Here is a 19,182-nt window from a genome sequence, read left to right as displayed (position 1 = left end):
TTGGAGGACAGGATTAAAATTCAAAATGATTTTGACAAAATGGGAAAATGGACTGAAAGAAATAGGATGAAATTCAGTATGGGCAACGTACTACACTTAGGAAGGAATAATCAATTGCACAGAAGACAAAAATGGAAATGACTGACTAACAAATAGTACTGTGAAAAGGGATCGGGGAGTTATTGTGGATCACAAACTAAATATTAGTCAACAATGTAATACTGTAGGAAAAAAGCGAACATAATTCTGGGATGTATTAACAGGAGTGTTGTAGGCCAGACACAAAAAGTAATTCTTCCACTCTACTCTGCATTCATCGGCCTCAGATGGAGTAGTGTGTCCAGTTCTGGTACCAGACTTTGGGAAATATGTAGACAAACTGGAGAAAGTCCAGAGTAGAGTAACAAAACTGATTAAAGGTCTAGAAAACATGATCTACGATAAAAAAAGATTAAAAAATTTGTGTTGGTTTAGTCTGGAGAAGAAAAGACTGAAGAGGGATATGAGAACAGTCTTCAAGTACTGGGCTTCAATTGCAGCAAGGGAGATTTAACTGTAACAGTAGTTAAGCACTGGAACAAATTACATAGCAAGGTTACAGAATCCCTAACATTGGAGGTTTTTAAGAACAGGTTAGACAAACACCTTTCAGGAATGGTGCGGATAATATTTAATCCTGTCTCAGTGCAGGGGATTGGTCTAGATCAGGGGTGGGCAAACTTTTTGGCCCACGGGCCACATCGGGGTTGCAAAACTATATGGAGGGCCGGGTAGGGAAGGCTGTGCTCCCCAAACACACTGGCCCCCATCCCCTATCTGCCCCATTCCACTTCCCACCCCATGACTGCTGCCCTCAGAATTCCCAACCCATCCAACCCCCCCTGCTCCTTGTCCCCTGATCTCCCCCCCAGGATCCCCGCCCCTAACTGCCCCCCCGGGACCCCACCCCCTATCCAACCCCCCCTTCTCCCTGTCCCGACTGCCCCGACCCCTATCCACACCCCCACGCCGACAGGCCCCCCGGGACTCCCATGCCCTATCCAGCGCCCCCCGTTACCTGACCACGCGCCCCCCCCCCCCCCCCGAATCTCCACCCCATCCAACCGCCCCCTGCCTATCCCCAGGGACCCCCTGCCCTCTTACCATGCCGGAGCCAGGCACGCTGCTAGGCAGGAGCAGCAGGCCAGAGCACTGGCAGCGCAGCACAGCAGGCTGAGGCTGTGGGGGAAGGGCCGGGGACGAGCCTCCCCGGCTGGGAGCTCAGGGACCAGGCAGGACAGTCCCGTGGGCCGGATGTGGCCCGCAGGCCGTAGTTTGCCCACCTCTGGTCTAGATGACCTATCAAAGACCCTTCCAGTCCTATGTTTCTAGGATTCTATGCTGATTGACAATCCACAGAGTACAAAGAGTGTGTGTGCATGAGCCAGAGAACGAGGGGGGAAGGAGCTCTGAGCATTCACGTTTGCTCCAGAGAAGTGCATGAGATATCTTATTTTCTTCTGGTTGTTGACGGAGTGGGCATTATCTGTAGAAGAGGCCCTGCAGTGTTACCTGGCAGCCCATCATGCCGTCGCTGCTCACAGATGCGCTCCATAGTAGAGTTGGCAAAACCATAGTTACTCTGCCCAACATTTCCTCTTCCACAGCTTATAGAGGAGAAAGCAACAAAATAGTCCAAGTCTGGACACTTTTCACGACTCACCCTATGAATGGAATAGAAAAAATTATATTAAATTAACAACTTGTTTTAAAAAGGATCGTTCCCCTCTTGTGATGGTAACAAGTTGAGACCTTTCTGAATGTTATTGACCTCTGGCCCCATTCAAGCACCCCACATTTATCCCTCCTATGACACCTACCAGTCCAGATGAAGGGTGCCTGCAAACTTGGGTTTGCTGACATCATGGAAGAATTCTGGAGACTGATTCTCTAGCATGGCATCTTTAAGGACCTGCAGGAGACAGAAGAAGTAACATCAATATCTCCCTGGTCTCTGCTCAGGTTGAGTCTAACCCTGCTGCAATTTCAACCTCAAAAATATGCACAAGCAGATTCTACATTAAGTTCTGGAACAAAAGATCCAGCCAAGATCTCCCAGAAACGTGTTCTGAATGTTGCTCTGTTCAGAGATGCTGGAGAGGCACACAAAGGGAATACCACGTAAGTTTTACATGTTTAAACTGAAATATTACTAAGAACAAGAGAATCTCTTAACTGAAGATGGTAAGGCCCTACCAGCCTCAACAAGAAGTCTTCATGTTGTCCTGGTCTCTCCAGGACTCCTACTGTGATGGTCTTCCTTAACTAGAAAGTGCAGGACAGGCCTTTTTTCGGCCCCAAGGGTCACTAGGAGCTGAACATACGGTCTCTGTAGTGCAACTAGCCTAGGGAAACAAGACCCAGACTGAGGAAGTGAAAGAACAACAACTTCATGTTATCAAGCCTATTCCGGCCAACTGCACTTTGAAAGACAGAAAGGTTGCCTGAGCTGTCCCCCTGTTGACTTGGCCCCGTATGATCAATGCAGAAAACACTTTTGCAGCTGCTCTGTCCTTTCTGAGTTCCAAGCATTTTTGTCACTCACCATCGCCAAATTGAAGATGCCCCCAACTGGTCCAAGCTGTAAAGCTTTTTCTATCAAGTGCTGCGTTCCTTCTAAAGTCCCAACATCACTGGTGGACACCAGGACCTGGACGCCCATCTCCTTCCACTCTCTGACTCGTTTAGCTTGGTAACCTGCAAAAAAAAGGGGCTAGTTTGAGATTCATCATTCCAGACACACTAGGCCAGAGGTGGGCAAACTACGGCCCATGGGCCACATCCAGCCCGCGGGACCATTCTGCCTGGCCCTTGAGCTCCCGGCAGGGGAGGCTAGCCCCTGGCCCCTCCCCTGCTGTCTCCCCTCCCCCGCAGCCTCAGCTCGCCATGCTGCCAGCTCTCTGGGCAGCGCGGCTGCGAGCTCCTGTCAGGCGGCGCGGCTGCCAGTCCTACTGCTGAGCGACATGGTAAGGGGGTGGGGAGTGGGGGGGGTTGGATAAGGGACAGGGGGTCCCTGGGGCAGTTAGGGGACAGGGAGCGGTTGGATAGGTGTGGGAGTCCCGGGGGGCCTGCCAGGGGACGGGGGTGTGGATAGGTGTCAGGGCAGTCAAGGGACAGGGAGCATGGGGGGGGGGGGGGGGGGAACCCGCTGTGGCCCGCAGGCCAAAAAAAAAAAAAAAAAAAAGTTTGCCCACCCCTGCTCTATGCCCTGGTGAAGCTCTGCTTCCTGCACCTCTCAGTTCATACTTACCCTGTCTAAGACAAAACAGGAGCATTTAAACTAAAGCATTAGAACTCTGTCTTATGGTTGCAGACTGATTCAGTGTTCACTAACGGTTAGACAGACGACAGATTCAGTGTTCTTTTCCCCAACTGCCATCAGTTCACGGTGTGATCCAAGACATGTAACTTGGTGCTCCTGTATCCCTATCTTTAAGATGAAGACAATACTCCCTCTTCTAAATGCTGAGCATAATGGATGGAGATGCTATTTAAAATGTGGAATGCTTTCCTTGTGATATAGTGTAGCCATAGCTCACAGGAAATAAGCTCACTGAAAAGGAATCTAGCAACTTTCATTGTGGCCTTTGCACGAAAGCTCTTCCATGTTTCAGGTCCCACCACATACACCCTCTGGTAACAGTGTGTGCTCTTTCTCTGAGCAAGGCTGTAGATTTTACTTTATATAGAGCCAAAAACATGCCTTGTGCTTTGCAGACATAGGATGATATGGTTCCATAAAGGCGAAGCTTTGAAAAGGAGAGAATGAAGGCCAGGGGTAACAAGTCAGGAAGAAAGAAAAGGAGTACTTGTGGCACCTTAGAGACTAACCAATTTATTTGAGCATAAGCTTTCGTGAGCTACAGCTCACTTCATCGGATGCCGATGAAGTGAGCTGTAGCTCACGAAAGCTTATGCTCAAATAAATTGGTCAGTCTCTAAGGTGCCACAAGTACTCCTTTTCTTTTTGCGAATACAGACTAACACGGCTGTTACTCTGAAACAAGTCAGGAAGGAGTGTTCTACTGGATAGGCAGAGGGAGCCATATGAAAGAGGACATTACATGGAGAGGACAGTGAGGGAAGGAAATGAAGAAGGAGTTGTGAACAGAGGATGAGGAGAGAGGTAGGCAGGAACAGAGTTATATATGATCTTGAAAGCGGGGACAAAGTCTGCTGCAGCAGTGAAGGGATTTGAAGAGGGGATGGACATGATAAGATCAGCAGGCAGGGTGGATTAATTTTCACAGTAGCACTTTGGACAAGGAAGACAAGAGTGAAGGAGGTGGAAGAAAGAAAAAGAATGCAGTAACTAAGGTGAGAGATGAAAAGTTGGACAAGATTTAAGGCAGTGGGATAGAAAGGAATGGATAGATTTTGGAATGGAGAAGTTGGCAGGAGTTAGCAACATCGAAGTTGGAGGACTGAGGTGGGGAGTCAAATGCCACCAAGTTTTGCATGCCTGCAGAACATGCAGGGTCGTGGGTTTGCCAATGGAAATAGAAAAAGTAGTAGTTTTTCCCATGTTGAGCCTGAGTCGGTGTCAGGACAGAGGAACACAAGTCAAAGACAGGTGTGGATGAGGCAGATCTGAATCATTTAATTATTGGGTAATGTCACTCAGGGATATGAGCAAGATGGGAAAAAAAAAAAAAAAAAAAAAAAGAAGACCAATGACAGATCTCTGGGGAGGGGACAAGAGCTTGAGGGTTATTACCCCTGTATAATGGTTGGATAGGGAAGATGCACAGTGTTTGAAACTAAGAGAATGAGAATCTCTAGACGGAGGACAGGGAGACTTTGTAAAGGAAGGAGTCATTGGGGACTTGAGTAAAGACAGTTTCAGTAGAGTGGAAAGGTAGAAGCCAGATTGTACAGGGCACCCTTTTTAAGTATATCAGAAGCAGGCTTTTTGCTAAACAACCAGAGGGCCACAGGACAATCGAGATGCTAAAGGAGCACTCGAGGACAATAAGCCCATTGCGGAGAAGCTAAATGAATTCTTTGCATCGGTCTTCATGGTTGAGGATGTGAGGGAGATTCCCAAACCTGAGCCATTCTTTTTAGGTGACAAATCTGAGGAACTGTCCCAGATTGAGGTGTCATTAGAGGAGGTTTTAGAACAAACTGATAAACTAAACAGTAATAAATCACCAGGACCAGATGATAGTCATCCAAGAGTTCTGAAGGAACTCAAATGTGAAACTGCAAAACTACTAACTGTAGTCTGTAACCTATCATTTAAATCAGCTTCTGTTCCAAATGACTGAAGGATAGCTAATGTGACGCCAATTTTTAAAAAGGGCTCCAGAGGTGATCCTGGCAATTACAGGCCGGTAAGCGTGACTTCAGTACCAGGCAAACTGGTTGAAACTATAGTAAAGAGTCAGACACATAGATGAATATAATTTGTTGGGGAAGAATTAACATGGTTTTTGTAAAGGGAAATCATGCCTCACCAATCTGCTAGAATTCTTTGAGGGGGGTCAGTAAGCACGTGGATCCAGTGGATATAGTGTACTTAAATTTTCAGAAATCCTTTGACAAGGTCCCTCACCACAGGCTCTTAAGCAAAGTAAGCGGTCATGGGATAAGAGGGAAGGTCCTCTCATGGACTGGTAACTGGTTAAAAGACAGGAAACAAAGGGTAGGAATAAATGGTCAGTTTTCAGAATGGGGAGAGGTAAATAGTGGTGTCTCCCAGGGCTCTGTACTGGGACAAGTCCTATTCAACATATTAATAAATGATCTGGAAAAAGGGGTAAAAACAGTGAGGTGTCAAAATTTGCAGATGATACAAAAACTACTCAAGATAGTTAAGTCCCATGCAGACTGCTAAGAGCTACAAAAGGATCTCTCAAAACTGGATGACAGGGCAACAAAATGGCAGATGAAATTCAATGTTGATAAATGCAAAGTAATGCACATTGGAAAACATAATCCCAACTATACATATAAAATGATGAGGTCTAAATTAGCTGTTACCACTCAAGAAAGAGATCTTGGAGTCATTGTGGATAGTTCTCTGAAAACATCCACTCAATGTGCAGCAGCAGTCAAAAAAGAAAACAGAACGTTGGGAATACTTAAGAAAGGGATAAATAAGACAGAAAATCTCATATTGCCTTTATATAAATCCATGGTATGCCCACATCTTGAATACTGCATGCAGGTGCGGTAGCCCCATCTCAAAAAAAAAAAAAAATAGGAATTAGAAAAGGGCAACAAAAATGACTTAGGGATATGGAACGGCTTCCGTATGAGAAGAGATTAATAAGACTGGGACTTTTCATCTTGAAAAAGAGACGACTAAGGGGGGATATGATTGAGGTCTATAAAATCATGACTGGTGTGGAGAAAAAAAAAAAAGTGTTATTTATTCCTTCTCATAACACAAGAACTAGGGGTTACCAAATGAAATTAATAGGCAGCAGGTTTAACAAACAAACAAAAGGAAGTATTTCTTCACACAATGCACAGTCAACCTGTGGAACTCTGCCAGAGGATGTTGTGAAGGTCAAGACTATAACAAGGTTCAAAAAAGAACTAGATAAATTCAATGGCTATTAGCCAGGATGGGCAAGGATGGTGTCCCTAGCCTCTGCCGGAAGTTGGGAATGGGCGACAGGGAATGGATCACTTGATGATTTACCTGTTCATTCCCTCTGAGGCACCTGGCATTGGCCACTGTCGGAAGACAGGATACGGGGCTAGATGGACTTTTGGTCTGACCCAGTATGGCTGTTTTTATGTAATATGTGAGAGGCTGAGAGCATGTATTAACAACGAAGCATAGGCAGCAAAAGGAGAAAGTCCACTGAAGAAATCAAAGGCAAAGGAAACGCAAGAGATGATGTAGCAGATGGAAGACGAGGCTGGGTCAAGAGATTTATCTTGGAATACTGGAGACTATAGCATGTTTAAAGGGACAGGGAAAGGAAACAGATGGGACAGTGTGGTGTTCCAGGAAACTGGATGATCAGAGGGACATGGGAACTGAGCTCTACTTTGTGCCTCAAATTTTCATTAGTGGACTACAATCTGAATCATCAACTACGGGCACAATCATGAGACCACAACTCCTGGTCTCCATTCTCCCCACCCCTTATTTTAGGTTATCCTCTTACCAGATCGTATGCCAGAACGAGATGTCAGTACAAGTTTCTGAGCGCCTCTTTCAACCAGCCACTGAGCCAATTCCAGACCAAAGCCACCTAGGCCTCCTGTGATGATGTAGGACTTTGTAGGTGGGCAGGAAGTTCGGGAGATGGCGGCGAGTCTGACAGGCTCAATCTCCCTCCCAGAAAATTCCTTCTCTTCCTCTTGTACCTTCCAACAGTCAGACAACAACAATTAAGTAGGAGAGGAAATAGGTCATACCTCTTTGGATCCAGAACCAAGGGCTCTAGAGCATTAGATGTGTCAGCTGGCTGAGTTGGCAATATTGTGAGCTATGGGGTTAATTTCCCTCACTAAATGGATGGATTCCTTCTCTCCTTCCCAGCTATGCTGCTCTAGTTAGGGAATTTCAACCTCACTACACATGGCCCATTTTTTTGTATGCAGTTCATACACACAGGATTCCTGGGTCAGGATGACAGATGTAGAAGAGAAGCCAAGGCCTACAGGTGTCATTACCTTGATCATAACTTTGCCAATGTGTTTTCCTTGTGCCATGAACCTGAAGGCAGCTTCTACGTCCTCTCTGCTGAAGATCGTAGTCCTCAGGGGTTTTACCACACCATCTCTTATACCCATCTTCAGCAGGTCTGACACTTCCTCCCACTCCTGGTTTCCCTCTTCAAATATGGCATCTAGCAGGATTCCATGAAATGCTACATTCTTCAGGAAAAGGGCCATTCCTAGAGGAAGAAACATGGTTAGCACACCATACTGCTGCAGTTTCTTGTCAAATTAAATTTCTTAGCTTCCAAAACCATTTGCTTGTCTCCATGCTAGTCAGTGATGTGCGAGTATAGGGCATAACAGTCACAAAGCAAAATCATGGAGCAGGTCCTCAAGGAATCAATTTTGAAGCACTTAGAGGAGAGGAAAGTGATCAGGAACAGTCAGCATGGATTCACCAAGGGCAAGTCATGCCTGACTAATCTAATTGCCTTCTACGACGACATAACTGGCTCTGTGGATGAAGGGAAAGCAGTGGACGTGTTGTTCCTTGACTTTAGAAAAGCTTTTGACGCTGTCTCCCACAGTATTCTTGTCAGCAAGTTAAAGAAGTATGGGCTGGATGAATGCACTATAAGGTGGGTAGAAAGTTGGCTAGATTGTCGGGCTCAACGGGTAGTGATCAATGGCTTCATGTCTAGTTGGCAGCCAGTATCAAGTGAAGTGCCCCAAGGGTCAGTCCTGGGGCCGGTTTTGTTCAATATCTTCATAAATGATCTGGAGGATGGTGTGGATTGCACTCTCAGCAAATTTGCGGATGATACTAAACTGGGAGGAGTGGTAGATACGCTAGAGGGGAGGGATAGGATACAGAAGGACCTAGACAAATTGGAGGATTGGGCCAAAAGAAATCTGATGAGGTTCAATAAGGATAAGTGCAGGGTCCTGCACTTAGGATGGAAGAATCCAATGCACCGCTACAGACTAGGGACCGAATGGCTAGGCAGCAGTTCTGCGGAAAAGGACCTAGGGGTGACAGTGGACGAGAAGCTGGATATGAGTCAGCAGTGTGCCCTTGTTGCCAAGAAGGCCAATGGCATTTTGGGATGTATAAGTAGGGGCATAGCGAGCAGATCGAGGGACGTGATCGTTCCCCTCTATTCGACACTGGTGAGGCCTCATCTGGAGTACTGTGTCCAGTTTTGGGCCCCACACTACAAGAAGGATGTGGAAAAAATCGGAAAACGTCCAGCGGAGGGCAACAAAAATGATTAGGGGACTGGAACACATGAGTTATGAGGAGAGGCTGAGGGAACTGGGATTGTTTAGTCTACAGAAGAATGAGGGGGGATTTGATAGCTGCTTTCAACTACCTGAAAGGTGGTTCCAAAGAATATGGATCTAGACTATTCTCAGTGGTAGTGGATGACAGGACAAGGAGTAATGGTCTCAAGTTGCAGTGGGGGAGATTTAGGTTGGATATTAGGAAAAAATTTTGCACTAGGAGGGTGGTGAAACACTGGAATGCGTTACCTAGGGAGGTGGTGGAATCTCCTTCCTTAGAAGTTTTTAAGGTCAGGCTTGACAAAGCCCTGGCTGGGATGATTTAATTGGGGATCGGTCCTGCTTTGAGCAGGGGGTTGGACTAGATGACCTCCTGAGGTCCCTTCCAACCCTGATATTCTATGATTCTAGGGAAAAAGTTAATAAAGCAGTTATTTTTCTAAAGGCTTGTCTTCACTACTGGGGTAAGTTGACCTAAGTTATGCTACTCCAGCTACATTATTCATGTAGCTGGAGTAGACATAGCTTAGATCGACTTACCCTGGTATCTTCACTGCGCTGCGTTGACAGGAGATGCTCTCTGGTCAAGACTTCCCTTACTCCTCTCGGAGAGGTGGAGTACCAAGGTCGACCAGAGAGCGTTCTGCCATCGATTTAGTGGGTCTTCACTAAACCCGCTAAATTGACCTTGCTGCATCGATTGCAGCAGCATCAATCTCCCCATAGTGAAGACGAGCCCTAAGAACTAAAAATCTACTCAACTTAAACAACACTACATGAGCAAGGGTGCTCTGTAAGGAAGAGAGACTAGTTCACCAGAAGCTCCACCCATACAAGTCACTGGCAAGGATATTAGTTACAAACATTATTTTATCAGGACAAACTATAAATAGCTGATCAGTTATCTTGAGAGCAGAAGCAACTAATGAGAGCTGAATCATAGAATGTACAGAAGTAAAAGCACTATTAATCTTCCTGTCCATCTCTACAGTGGATTCTTCCCTGTTGGACACTTTCTAGTTTTGTCTTGACAAGTTTTAAAAGACCCAAGCAATGGGGCTGCCACCACTTCCCGTAAGCAACTATTCCAGAGCCTGCTACAGCCCGTCACCAGGAAGTTTCTCCTAATAGTTAGTCTAGGTTTCCCTTTTCCTAATGGGTATACCCTATGCTATAGCCCTAAGTAATTCCTCTCTATCCTTAGTTCTATCTCTGACTCACATGGACATGGTTAAATGACTCACATGGACTCATTTAACCAAGCTAAACAGACCTTTTTTCCTTATGTCAGCCCCTACAGCCCCATGACCACTTCAGTTGCTGTTCTTGGAGATCCAGCCAATTTGGCTTTATCTTTGTAGTAATGAGATGCCCAGAACTGAATGGAATATTCCAGGTGTGATCAACACAACACCTCCATCATTTCCTTGCTCTCTGATGTCTTTGCGATGCAGCCCAAAATTTCATCATCTTTTTGTTGCCATATCATATTGCTAACCCATGTCAAGTCTCTTTTTGCATTACAGCTTCCCAGGATTTTGATTCCCAGTCACCCCAGATGTATTTGCTTCATTTTTCCCAAGCGGAATTATATTGTTATTTTCTGCCATGTTTCTAATGTCTCTAGGTCCCTTTGGATCATTTCTGTCCTCACTTGTGTTTGCAGCGCCTCCTAATTTAACATCATTGGTAAGTTTCATTAACATGTTAATTACAGTTTATAAATGATCTTCAAGATCATTAAGGATGATGTTAAGACTTGACCTAACACATATACACCAACTCTGTCATAGTTATAAACCTGTTTTTTATTGTTAGTATTGCAGTAATGCCTAGAGGGCCCTGATTGGGGCTCACTGTGGTAGGCCCTGTACAAACATCTGATGACTAGAAAGTCCCTGCCCTAAAGAGCTTATAATCCAAATATAATGATGACAAAAAAAATGGATACAAACATACAGGGGAGCTACATTGTACAGAGATAATTAAGATTGTGTAATACGCAATGGTCATATCACACCAGTGGTTAGGCCACTGTCAAGTATTTGTAGGCATTATGGCACAGGTTGGTTTTAAAAAGAGGACTTTAAGAAGGATAACTTTGTGGCTTTACACATATTTACGGGGAGCTTCTCCCATGCAAGAATCACAGCACAGGAGTTTGCATGAAGGTACTTGTTGGAAAAAATTGATAAATGATCAGTGATGAATGTATCATTGCAAAGTTAATGGTTTTGCTTGGTACACATGCCTTTTAAAGCTCTGACAATGTTCCTATTGTGGGATATGGATATAGTCCAGCTAAGGCTAGATGTTTCCTGATGCAATATATCTTACCAAGTGGGCTGTTGTTAGACAGATCATATTTGCCTATTTCCAAGAAGCGTCCGTGTCTAGCAAGGCAACGTAGACTGGCCTGGAGCTTTTCTTCTGCCAAGGAGTTTAATACCAGGTTGACCCCTACAAGAAAGCAGTAACAGCATTTAGCATGCTCATTCCTGGCAGAGAACCTGACACACTCAGTGACTTTTCCTTATCTATACAACCAGTTCTAGCCATGATCTTTCTAACTCTGCAACCCTTCTGCCATCCACCATTCCTTGGACTCACCTTTCCCATTGGTGACACGCAGTACATGTTGCTCAAAGGAGGTATTTCTGGAGCTGGCAAAGCTGTTAGCATCCAGCTGAGGGAATCTTGTTTGGAGATACTCGCGTTTCTCAACTGAACCTGACAACAGAGGAGCATTTTATTTTCCTGAGACACAAGCACTCCTTGGCTCATACATCATACATTCCCCTGCACTCTGCTAAAATCTCTGCTAACAGGACAGGGCTAGGATGCAACTCCGAGGAGCTCTCAGACATCTGTAACAGAGCTCTGGGACTTGACACCAGGAGATCCTTTGAGCAAGGGTAGTTTTATAGCTACTGCCTTGTTCCTGTTAGCAAGTTAATGATGGCTTTATTACAGCGAGGGACAAACCAAGTCATACACTTTCTTTGGTCACATTTCAGAGAAGCTACTGTATCTAAAGATACAGGGCCTTTATTTTCTTCTCAGACCCTTGTAACTCACTTCGTTGGAGTCACTCTCGATTTACAGTAGTTAAATGAAGATAGTGATGCTCCATGGAGAGGTAGGGGTGTTTGTCCATGGCAAGTGTATGCATTTGTTTGTGGCAGGAAGGAAAGGGGCAGATTTAGTCATGTGGCCAGCAGCTGAATTAGTCTCCTTTTCCAGGCAGGCATTCTCAGAAATACAAACTGGTAGGAAACCATGCAGAAGGTGAGTCACAGAAATGGGACTTCATTACTTACCTACAGTAGCAAAGACACGGCAGCCCATGCTTAGCGCAATAGAAATGGCTGCCTGGCCCACACCCCCGGAGCCTGAGTGAATGAGTACACTCTCTCCCTTCTTCATACCACCTCGAACAACCAAAGCATAATAAGCAGTGGCATAGACCACAGGCACTGAGGCTGCCTCCTCCAGAGTCCTAAAGAAAGGAAAATAAAGAATTTTCAGTTATGGAAGAAACAACTCCCTGTATCTGGGACAGAGGGTGGAGACCACACAGACTCCAATTTGTACAAAAATGCAGCACTGTGCCTCTTTAATGGGAATACATGCATACTCTGCATTGATCCCCAGTTAACCTTCACTGCCAACTGAAGGCCCCACTCTTGTTCCTTGAAAAAGTCCTAAGTAGTTTAGGGCCTGACTACATCTCTCTATTCACACCCACCGATACAGCTAGACTCTTCTGGCACAATGCAGCTAGCAGTGCCCAGGGTGAAGCCATTACAACAAAGACAAAATATTCTTGGTGGAGGGCCTTCAACTGTAAGCCTGCATACCAGAGCAGGTAAAACTGAGCCCAGCTTACTTAACTGTTTTAAGAGCATACTGCAAGTCTCACCATTTTGGCAAAAGCTTTCAACAGATAGTCAAAACTAAACCTTCTCCCCAGTGTAGATACACTCAAGCTACTGCAGCAGAGAGAGGCAAAGAGCAGAATCTACTATAGATCAATAATGGTGCTTAGCTACCGTAGTGATAGATACCAAGATACAGGACTCCAGTGTCTGTGGGAAAAGTGATGTATAGAATGCAAACAGCACAGGCCAGTCGAGGAAGTCGATACAAGACACAGTAAGACAAGAGCTCAGGCCTGTGGCTCAGGACAATAGTTCTGCTACATCAAAGAAGCAGAGTGTGTTCCATCTCCAATTACAGTTCCTTACATTAAACTCTTTCCTCACCCCATAATCATCCCCAAATGAAACTTCAGTTTCATTCAGGCAACTGCAGGGTATAGCCTTATCAACATGTGGGAAAAACAGAACAAAGAGACCTACCAGTTCTCTGGCACCTCCCACAAAAACCTCTGGTCAGAGTCCACCACTGTAGCCAGCCCTTTTGCTGGGAGCAATCCCATCACCCGTTTTCCAGTGGGGTCCCGTCCTGAGAATTCCATTCCCAGCATGCACTGCTGCAGAGCCCAGTTACCTGAGAAAGGGATAAAATTATTGCAATGAAATTGCTCCTGTAAAATCCTCTGGGTCAAATATTCACCAACAAGAACGATCTCCCTGAAGTTGTGATTGGAGTTCCCCTCATCTTGGTCTCTCCCCAGCTCCATGGAAAACCTCTCCAAATCCTGGAATTAGTGTCCTGCTTGCATAGCTCATTAAGCATAGTGGCTTATTTTCTCTTCCCACAAACTCCCCAGAAAGCTGAGAAGCACTGCCAGTCACAGCTCTAGGAAAAGCTGACCACCACAAATCTCAATTTCTATTCTCAATGCTGTCATTTTAGCTTCTAGCTTTCTTTTGAGAAACTGTACTGAAATCTCATCTTGTTTGCAGGATCTTTCCCCTCATCTCTGACAAAAAAACCTCTCAACTCAAACATTAGGTCCTTTGGGCATGCTGGAAGTCAGTCACTTGATCTATAGACAAGAAGGATTCACACTAAGACTCTGATTTAGGCAAAGAATAGACACATTTAGGGTGGCTAGACTGGGTTGGGGACACTCTCTAGTTAAGTCACCTAACAACCAACTGCCACAGGTGGGGAAACCAAGGCACAGAGCGCTGACGTGATTTGCCCAAGGCCAAAGAGGCAGTCTATCTATCTATCTATAGCACAAGTGGAGGACGGTTAGCTAGGAATTCCCGGATTCTAATCTTAGTTCTTAAACTGACACCTTTTGGGGTTTTGGGCAAGTCACTTCAGCTCCAACTCAGTTTCTCCTTTTATGAAAAGGGGTAATACTCACCTCATATGTGAGCCATGAGCATTAAATTAGATACTATATAAATGCCAAATGGTATTGGCACTGCAGTAGTGCTCAGGAGTTCTTGGCACCCATTTCTAGGTTTAGACAAATGCCTCTTATTTTCAAATATCAACCTTGTGTAAGCAAAGAAAAAAAGGCTGATTTACAGCTAGTGTGCAGGTAAAACCGGAACGTTCTTGTCACACTTGGAAACTTATTTACATAATTTTAGTTGTGGAAACTGCCCAATCTCCCCATTCACCTGGGATAGCATCCGGAGAAAGCTTCCCTGTAGCCAGCATAATGTCACGGAAATTAAGAGATGCGTAATAGACCCTGCAGAGTTGAATGTTGGGATTGGTGGTGTGGAAATGGCGAAGTGGAGAGGCAATCCAGCGAAGGGATGAGAGGTCCCCACGAGTCAGCACATTCACATAAGCATAGTCTGTCAACTCCAGAGGCTGGGCTGCAGGAGAACAAGGAAAAGCCAGTGACTTCTCTGAGGGGAGAGAGCTTTACACACACTAACATGGCAAAGACAATTCATTTGATGGAAGAGGTTCCTTGTGCAGCAAGAATAGCATGCATACTATGGGACAGACAAGGAATAGGAGCCACACATGGGTGAGAGGAAATTTTCCATTTGTAGTTAGCCAGTTCCTCCCATTCGCCCCACCCAAGACCTTCCTCTCCCTGTAATCTCACCTGAACACTACAAAATAATTCATTCTACCTGGTGACATTGGCACATGGCACTCTCCTGTCATGGAATTGGGATAGTGATTGCCCAAAGGTACCACCAGTACATCAGAGGAGTAAATCCTTGGGCCAATAAAAGATAAAAAAAGAAAAGAAAAAGTACCTCCTCAAATCTCACTCTAAGACCTGTGGGAGGAAATGCTGCCAAATGACCATCAGGCCTTGATCATAAAAGTCACCTTGCTGCAACAGAAAGTGTCTGAAGGAGCCCCACTTTCCATCACGATACACATTCATCACCAAGTCTCCCTGTAGGATTTTCTGCATCTCCCTGGCAGAAGGGCTTGTGGGAGGGATGGCCGAGGAGGAATTCAGGTTGGAAACAAACAGGCATCTAGAGAGAATACAAATATTCAATCCACATTTGTCATTTTACTTGCTTGCCTGTCATGTGTTGAAGAAACTGATGGAAGATAGTCTCCTCTCCAATTGTGACTAAATATTGCATTTTTGTACCTGATCCTGTGGCCCCCTGGTTCCTGGCGTAGACAGTTCACCATTCCCACAATTCCTGAATTCCCACAGCTGGTAGCAGTCAGCCACACAGGCTGCTCAGATGTATCAGCTAAGATCATCTACGAGAGAAATCCCAGCCAGGCTGATTAGGCTTCATAGAAAAGGAAAGGGTTCTTATTTCCATAAGAGATGGTTGAAAAACTCTCTGGTTTCCCTATACATGGAAAGAGCTTTGTGAAGCATAGACACCCTGTTTCCAAGGCTTCTTGTCTACTGTATGAAAGGCCTGGAAATAGGAGAGACGTGTAGCCAACTCCATACACAGGAACTCACCTTTAAAGATTCCACCCACTTGTAATGGGTCTCCTCTACAGGTAGGAAAATAGGGATCTTGGCAGAAGCCTGCTGGCGGCACAGGAAGATGGCTGAACCAAAAAACGATCTCTTCACAGCAACCAGATTCAACAAGGTCTTGCTAAATAAATCCTCCCATTCTGCCTGCCAAGCCAAGAAAGATGAAAATTATTGGCAAATGGTCAGGAAAGATTAGAATTGCAAACTAGACTTCTACTGTGTACAACATCTCCTCAATGGAGATCATCAGCTGGTCCTATCCTCCTCTTTCTATACATGGGGTAAGCTTTTGCCAGAGATCCTATGAATCAACTTGGTTATTTCCTCCCCAGGTCAGTTTGATAAATACTAACTATGGTAAGACTATTGTAGAGTTTTACACAGGACTTCTAATAGTCACAACAAGTCACTACTTCCACCTCAGCAGCTCCCCAAATTGTCAAAGATATTCATTTTTATTTGTTAAGTATTGGGGTAGCCGCGTTAGTCTGTATCCACAAAAACAACAAGGAGTCCGGTGGCACCTTAAAGACTAACAGATTTATTTGAGCATAAACTTTTGTGGGTAAAAACCTCACTTCTTCAGATGCATGGCGTGAAAGTCACAAAGGCAGACATAACTATACTGACACATGAAGAGAAGGGAGTTACCTCACAAGTGGAGAACCACTGCTGACAGGGCCAATCTGATCAGGGTGGATGTAGTCCACTCCCAACAACAGATGAGGTGGTGTCAATTGCAGGAGAAGCAAAGCTGCTTCTGTAATGAGCCAGCCACCCCCAGTCCCTATTCAAGCCCAAATTAATGGTGTTAAATTTGCAAATGAATTTTAGTTCTGCTGTTTCTCTCTGAAGTCTGTTTCTGAAGCTTTTTTGTTCAAGTATAGCTACTTTCAAATCTGGTTTTTAGAATGTCCAGGAAGATTGAAGTGTTCTCCCACTGGCTTTTGTGTATTAGCATTCCTGATGTCCGATTTGTGTCCATTTATTCTTTTACATAGGGACTGTCCGGTTTGGCCAATGTCCATGGCAGAGGGGCATTGCTGGCACATGACGACATACATCACATTAGTAGACATTCAGGTGAATGAGCCTCTGATGGTGTGGCTGATGTGGTTGGGTCCTCTGATGGTGTCGCTTACAGACAGCCCCCCAACCGGAAGCAAATACTCACCAGCAACTACACACCACACCAATACTAACCCAGGAACCAATCCCTGTAGCAAACCTCGTTGTCTACTCTGTCCCCATATCTACTCTAGTGACACCATCAGAGGACCCAACCACAGGGGACTGGGGCCAAGAAATACAGAGTTCTTTTTTCAGCACTTCTGGCTGTCGTAAGTAAATTAAATCTTCAACAACAAAAAGTAGAGTGGACACATCAACCTGAGTCCCTGAGTCCAATCTGGAAGGGAAGCTGGCAGAGAACAGGAGGAGGTGGCTGCAACATTTTCAATATTGTCTAGAAGCAAGTGACATTGCAGCAAAAGAGGAAAAATGAAATGCTCTTCAGCTGTGACAGGTCCAGAGGCACGTACAGTTGTACAACACATTCTGACGTGAGCATGAAAGGGACTGGAAACAGAAAAAAATAATTCAAAAGTTTCAAGAGTACTTTAAATCACGCAGAGTGTCACTTGGGAAACCCACATTTTCTTTCACAGGTATCAGGTGTCACTCAGCTATGGCACTTACCTTTTGCCACCCTAGGGTTCTGACAGGATAAAAGACTTAAAGGAAGTTATAAATCAACAGGGAAAAAAGCGACTTACAGGCACAAGGACAGTTGAGTAACTTTGATATCATAATACCTCCTTTTAATAAATGCTTAGAAAAAAATTACTGAAGTCTAGTGATTGCAACAGGCCAAATTCTGCATTCACTACATCCAATGCTGCACTGTTAATTCCAGTGGGACTGACAGTATACATGAGGGAAGGATCTTACTCGGTGAATTTGTTACTCTCAAGACAGACCTCCCATAATTGTAGAAGAGAATTGGGTTATAAACTCAGATTCACACTTTATATTGCTGGTTAACAAAAACATTGCTATGCTAAAGTCTAAATCTTTAGTAAAGAAGGTTCTGAGCTTGCAACATTCCCTCATCCTTTGGGTAAAACACAAAACAAAAGCTCATGCTCATTAATCATCTCAGAGGACTTTTTGCAAGAGAGTTGGGCTGTAAGAATCAGTGTCTCAGCTACATTCCAACTCCAGGGATTATATTTACCTCCCTTATTTCCATTTGCCGTTTCAATGGGTTATAGTATTCTTTTTCACTTCCTGTCCTAAAAAGAAGTGTTGTATAGGACTGAATCGCTGCTATGTTCCATTCAAGTATCAGGACTGGATGAAGGATCTTCCTGTATTTATGAAGCATTCTGGGACCCCCACAGGGAGAGAGAGACACCATGTAAACAGCTACTGTAATTTGTTAAGGCCTGGCTGTGCTATAAGGATACTCTTCTTGTCCATGGCTCTCTTTGGAGCCCATCAGACACCACCCGAGGTTAGCCAGTGGAGTCCCTGCAAAGCATTGAGACACATTCTTGCTTTCCCAGAAGCAGAACCCATTGCCTTCAGCATTTCAAGAGCAGGAAGAAAATAGAACAAATGCACCTTTAACTCAGAGGCCCGCATGATAATACAGCAAACAGACTAGAGCAACTAGTTTGCAGATGGAGTATGTTTTTATATGGAGATCCATATGAACTAAAACTGGTCACCTGAAATACATTATGAAAGAAATTTTGACCTAAACTCACCTGAATTGACTTCCCTACTTGTGCAGCACAGATGGATTCAGAACTTATCTCTGCTGACTAGGAATATTTCTATACATTCCTGAGAAGGGACAAGATAGGATGGAGCAACCATTCAATGAAATGAACTGCCTGAGATTCTGTATGCAACAAAGTGGAGTCTAGGGCTAACTGTAGAGCAATCATCAAAAGAGTTTGGAAAGGCCAACTGTTTACCTGAGCCAAGAGGCCTCTCTGCTGAAGATCTGGGGTTGTAAGGAAACTGATGATTTCTCCAAGCGTTTCTCCTTTGAGAAGGGTGTGCAGTAAAACAAACCCTCCTTCTTTCACCGTGGCTGCTAAGTTGGAGAGAATCTCTGCTGGGTTCTCAAAAATGCTCACTGAGCAGTTGCACACCAGCAGGTCAGCACTGGTCAGGTGTCCAGGAGGAGGGCTGATAGGATCCCACTGGGCAATGGAAACACCAGTTTCCTGCAGCTGGCTTTCATCGACTGGAAGGGTTTCTGGGGCTCGGTCAGTGGCAGTGTAGTCTAGTTGTAGCATGGGCTGAGTATTTAGGAGACCAGTAACACGAGAGAACAGACGTCCATCTCCTGCCAGAGCCTGCAAGGA

General features: G+C 44.9%; 1 protein-coding gene across 1 annotated transcript in view; it reads right to left on the bottom strand.

Annotated features, from left to right (window-relative positions):
• The window catches only part of FASN (fatty acid synthase), an 80,869-nt gene that overhangs the window by 24,830 nt on the left and 36,857 nt on the right, over positions 1–19,182 (bottom strand). Inside the window, exons 22-35 of the mRNA XM_074970541.1 lie at positions 18,787–19,173; positions 15,782–15,946; positions 15,449–15,567; positions 15,172–15,326; positions 14,496–14,699; positions 13,311–13,461; positions 12,270–12,448; positions 11,560–11,679; positions 11,287–11,409; positions 7,678–7,901; positions 7,167–7,368; positions 2,585–2,736; positions 1,860–1,951; positions 1,552–1,703 (exon numbers count right to left, since the gene is read on the bottom strand). Coding sequence (XP_074826642.1) covers positions 1,552–1,703; positions 1,860–1,951; positions 2,585–2,736; positions 7,167–7,368; positions 7,678–7,901; positions 11,287–11,409; positions 11,560–11,679; positions 12,270–12,448; positions 13,311–13,461; positions 14,496–14,699; positions 15,172–15,326; positions 15,449–15,567; positions 15,782–15,946; positions 18,787–19,173 — 2,425 coding nt within the window. The remainder of the gene's footprint in view (positions 1–1,551; positions 1,704–1,859; positions 1,952–2,584; positions 2,737–7,166; positions 7,369–7,677; positions 7,902–11,286; positions 11,410–11,559; positions 11,680–12,269; positions 12,449–13,310; positions 13,462–14,495; positions 14,700–15,171; positions 15,327–15,448; positions 15,568–15,781; positions 15,947–18,786; positions 19,174–19,182) is intronic.

The sequence above is a fragment of the Natator depressus genome, chromosome 14 (genome assembly GCF_965152275.1).
Source record: "Natator depressus isolate rNatDep1 chromosome 14, rNatDep2.hap1, whole genome shotgun sequence".
NCBI lineage: Eukaryota > Metazoa > Chordata > Testudines > Cheloniidae > Natator > Natator depressus.
Note: the sequence above shows the minus strand (reverse complement) of the source record. Positions and strands in the feature narration are given on the sequence as shown.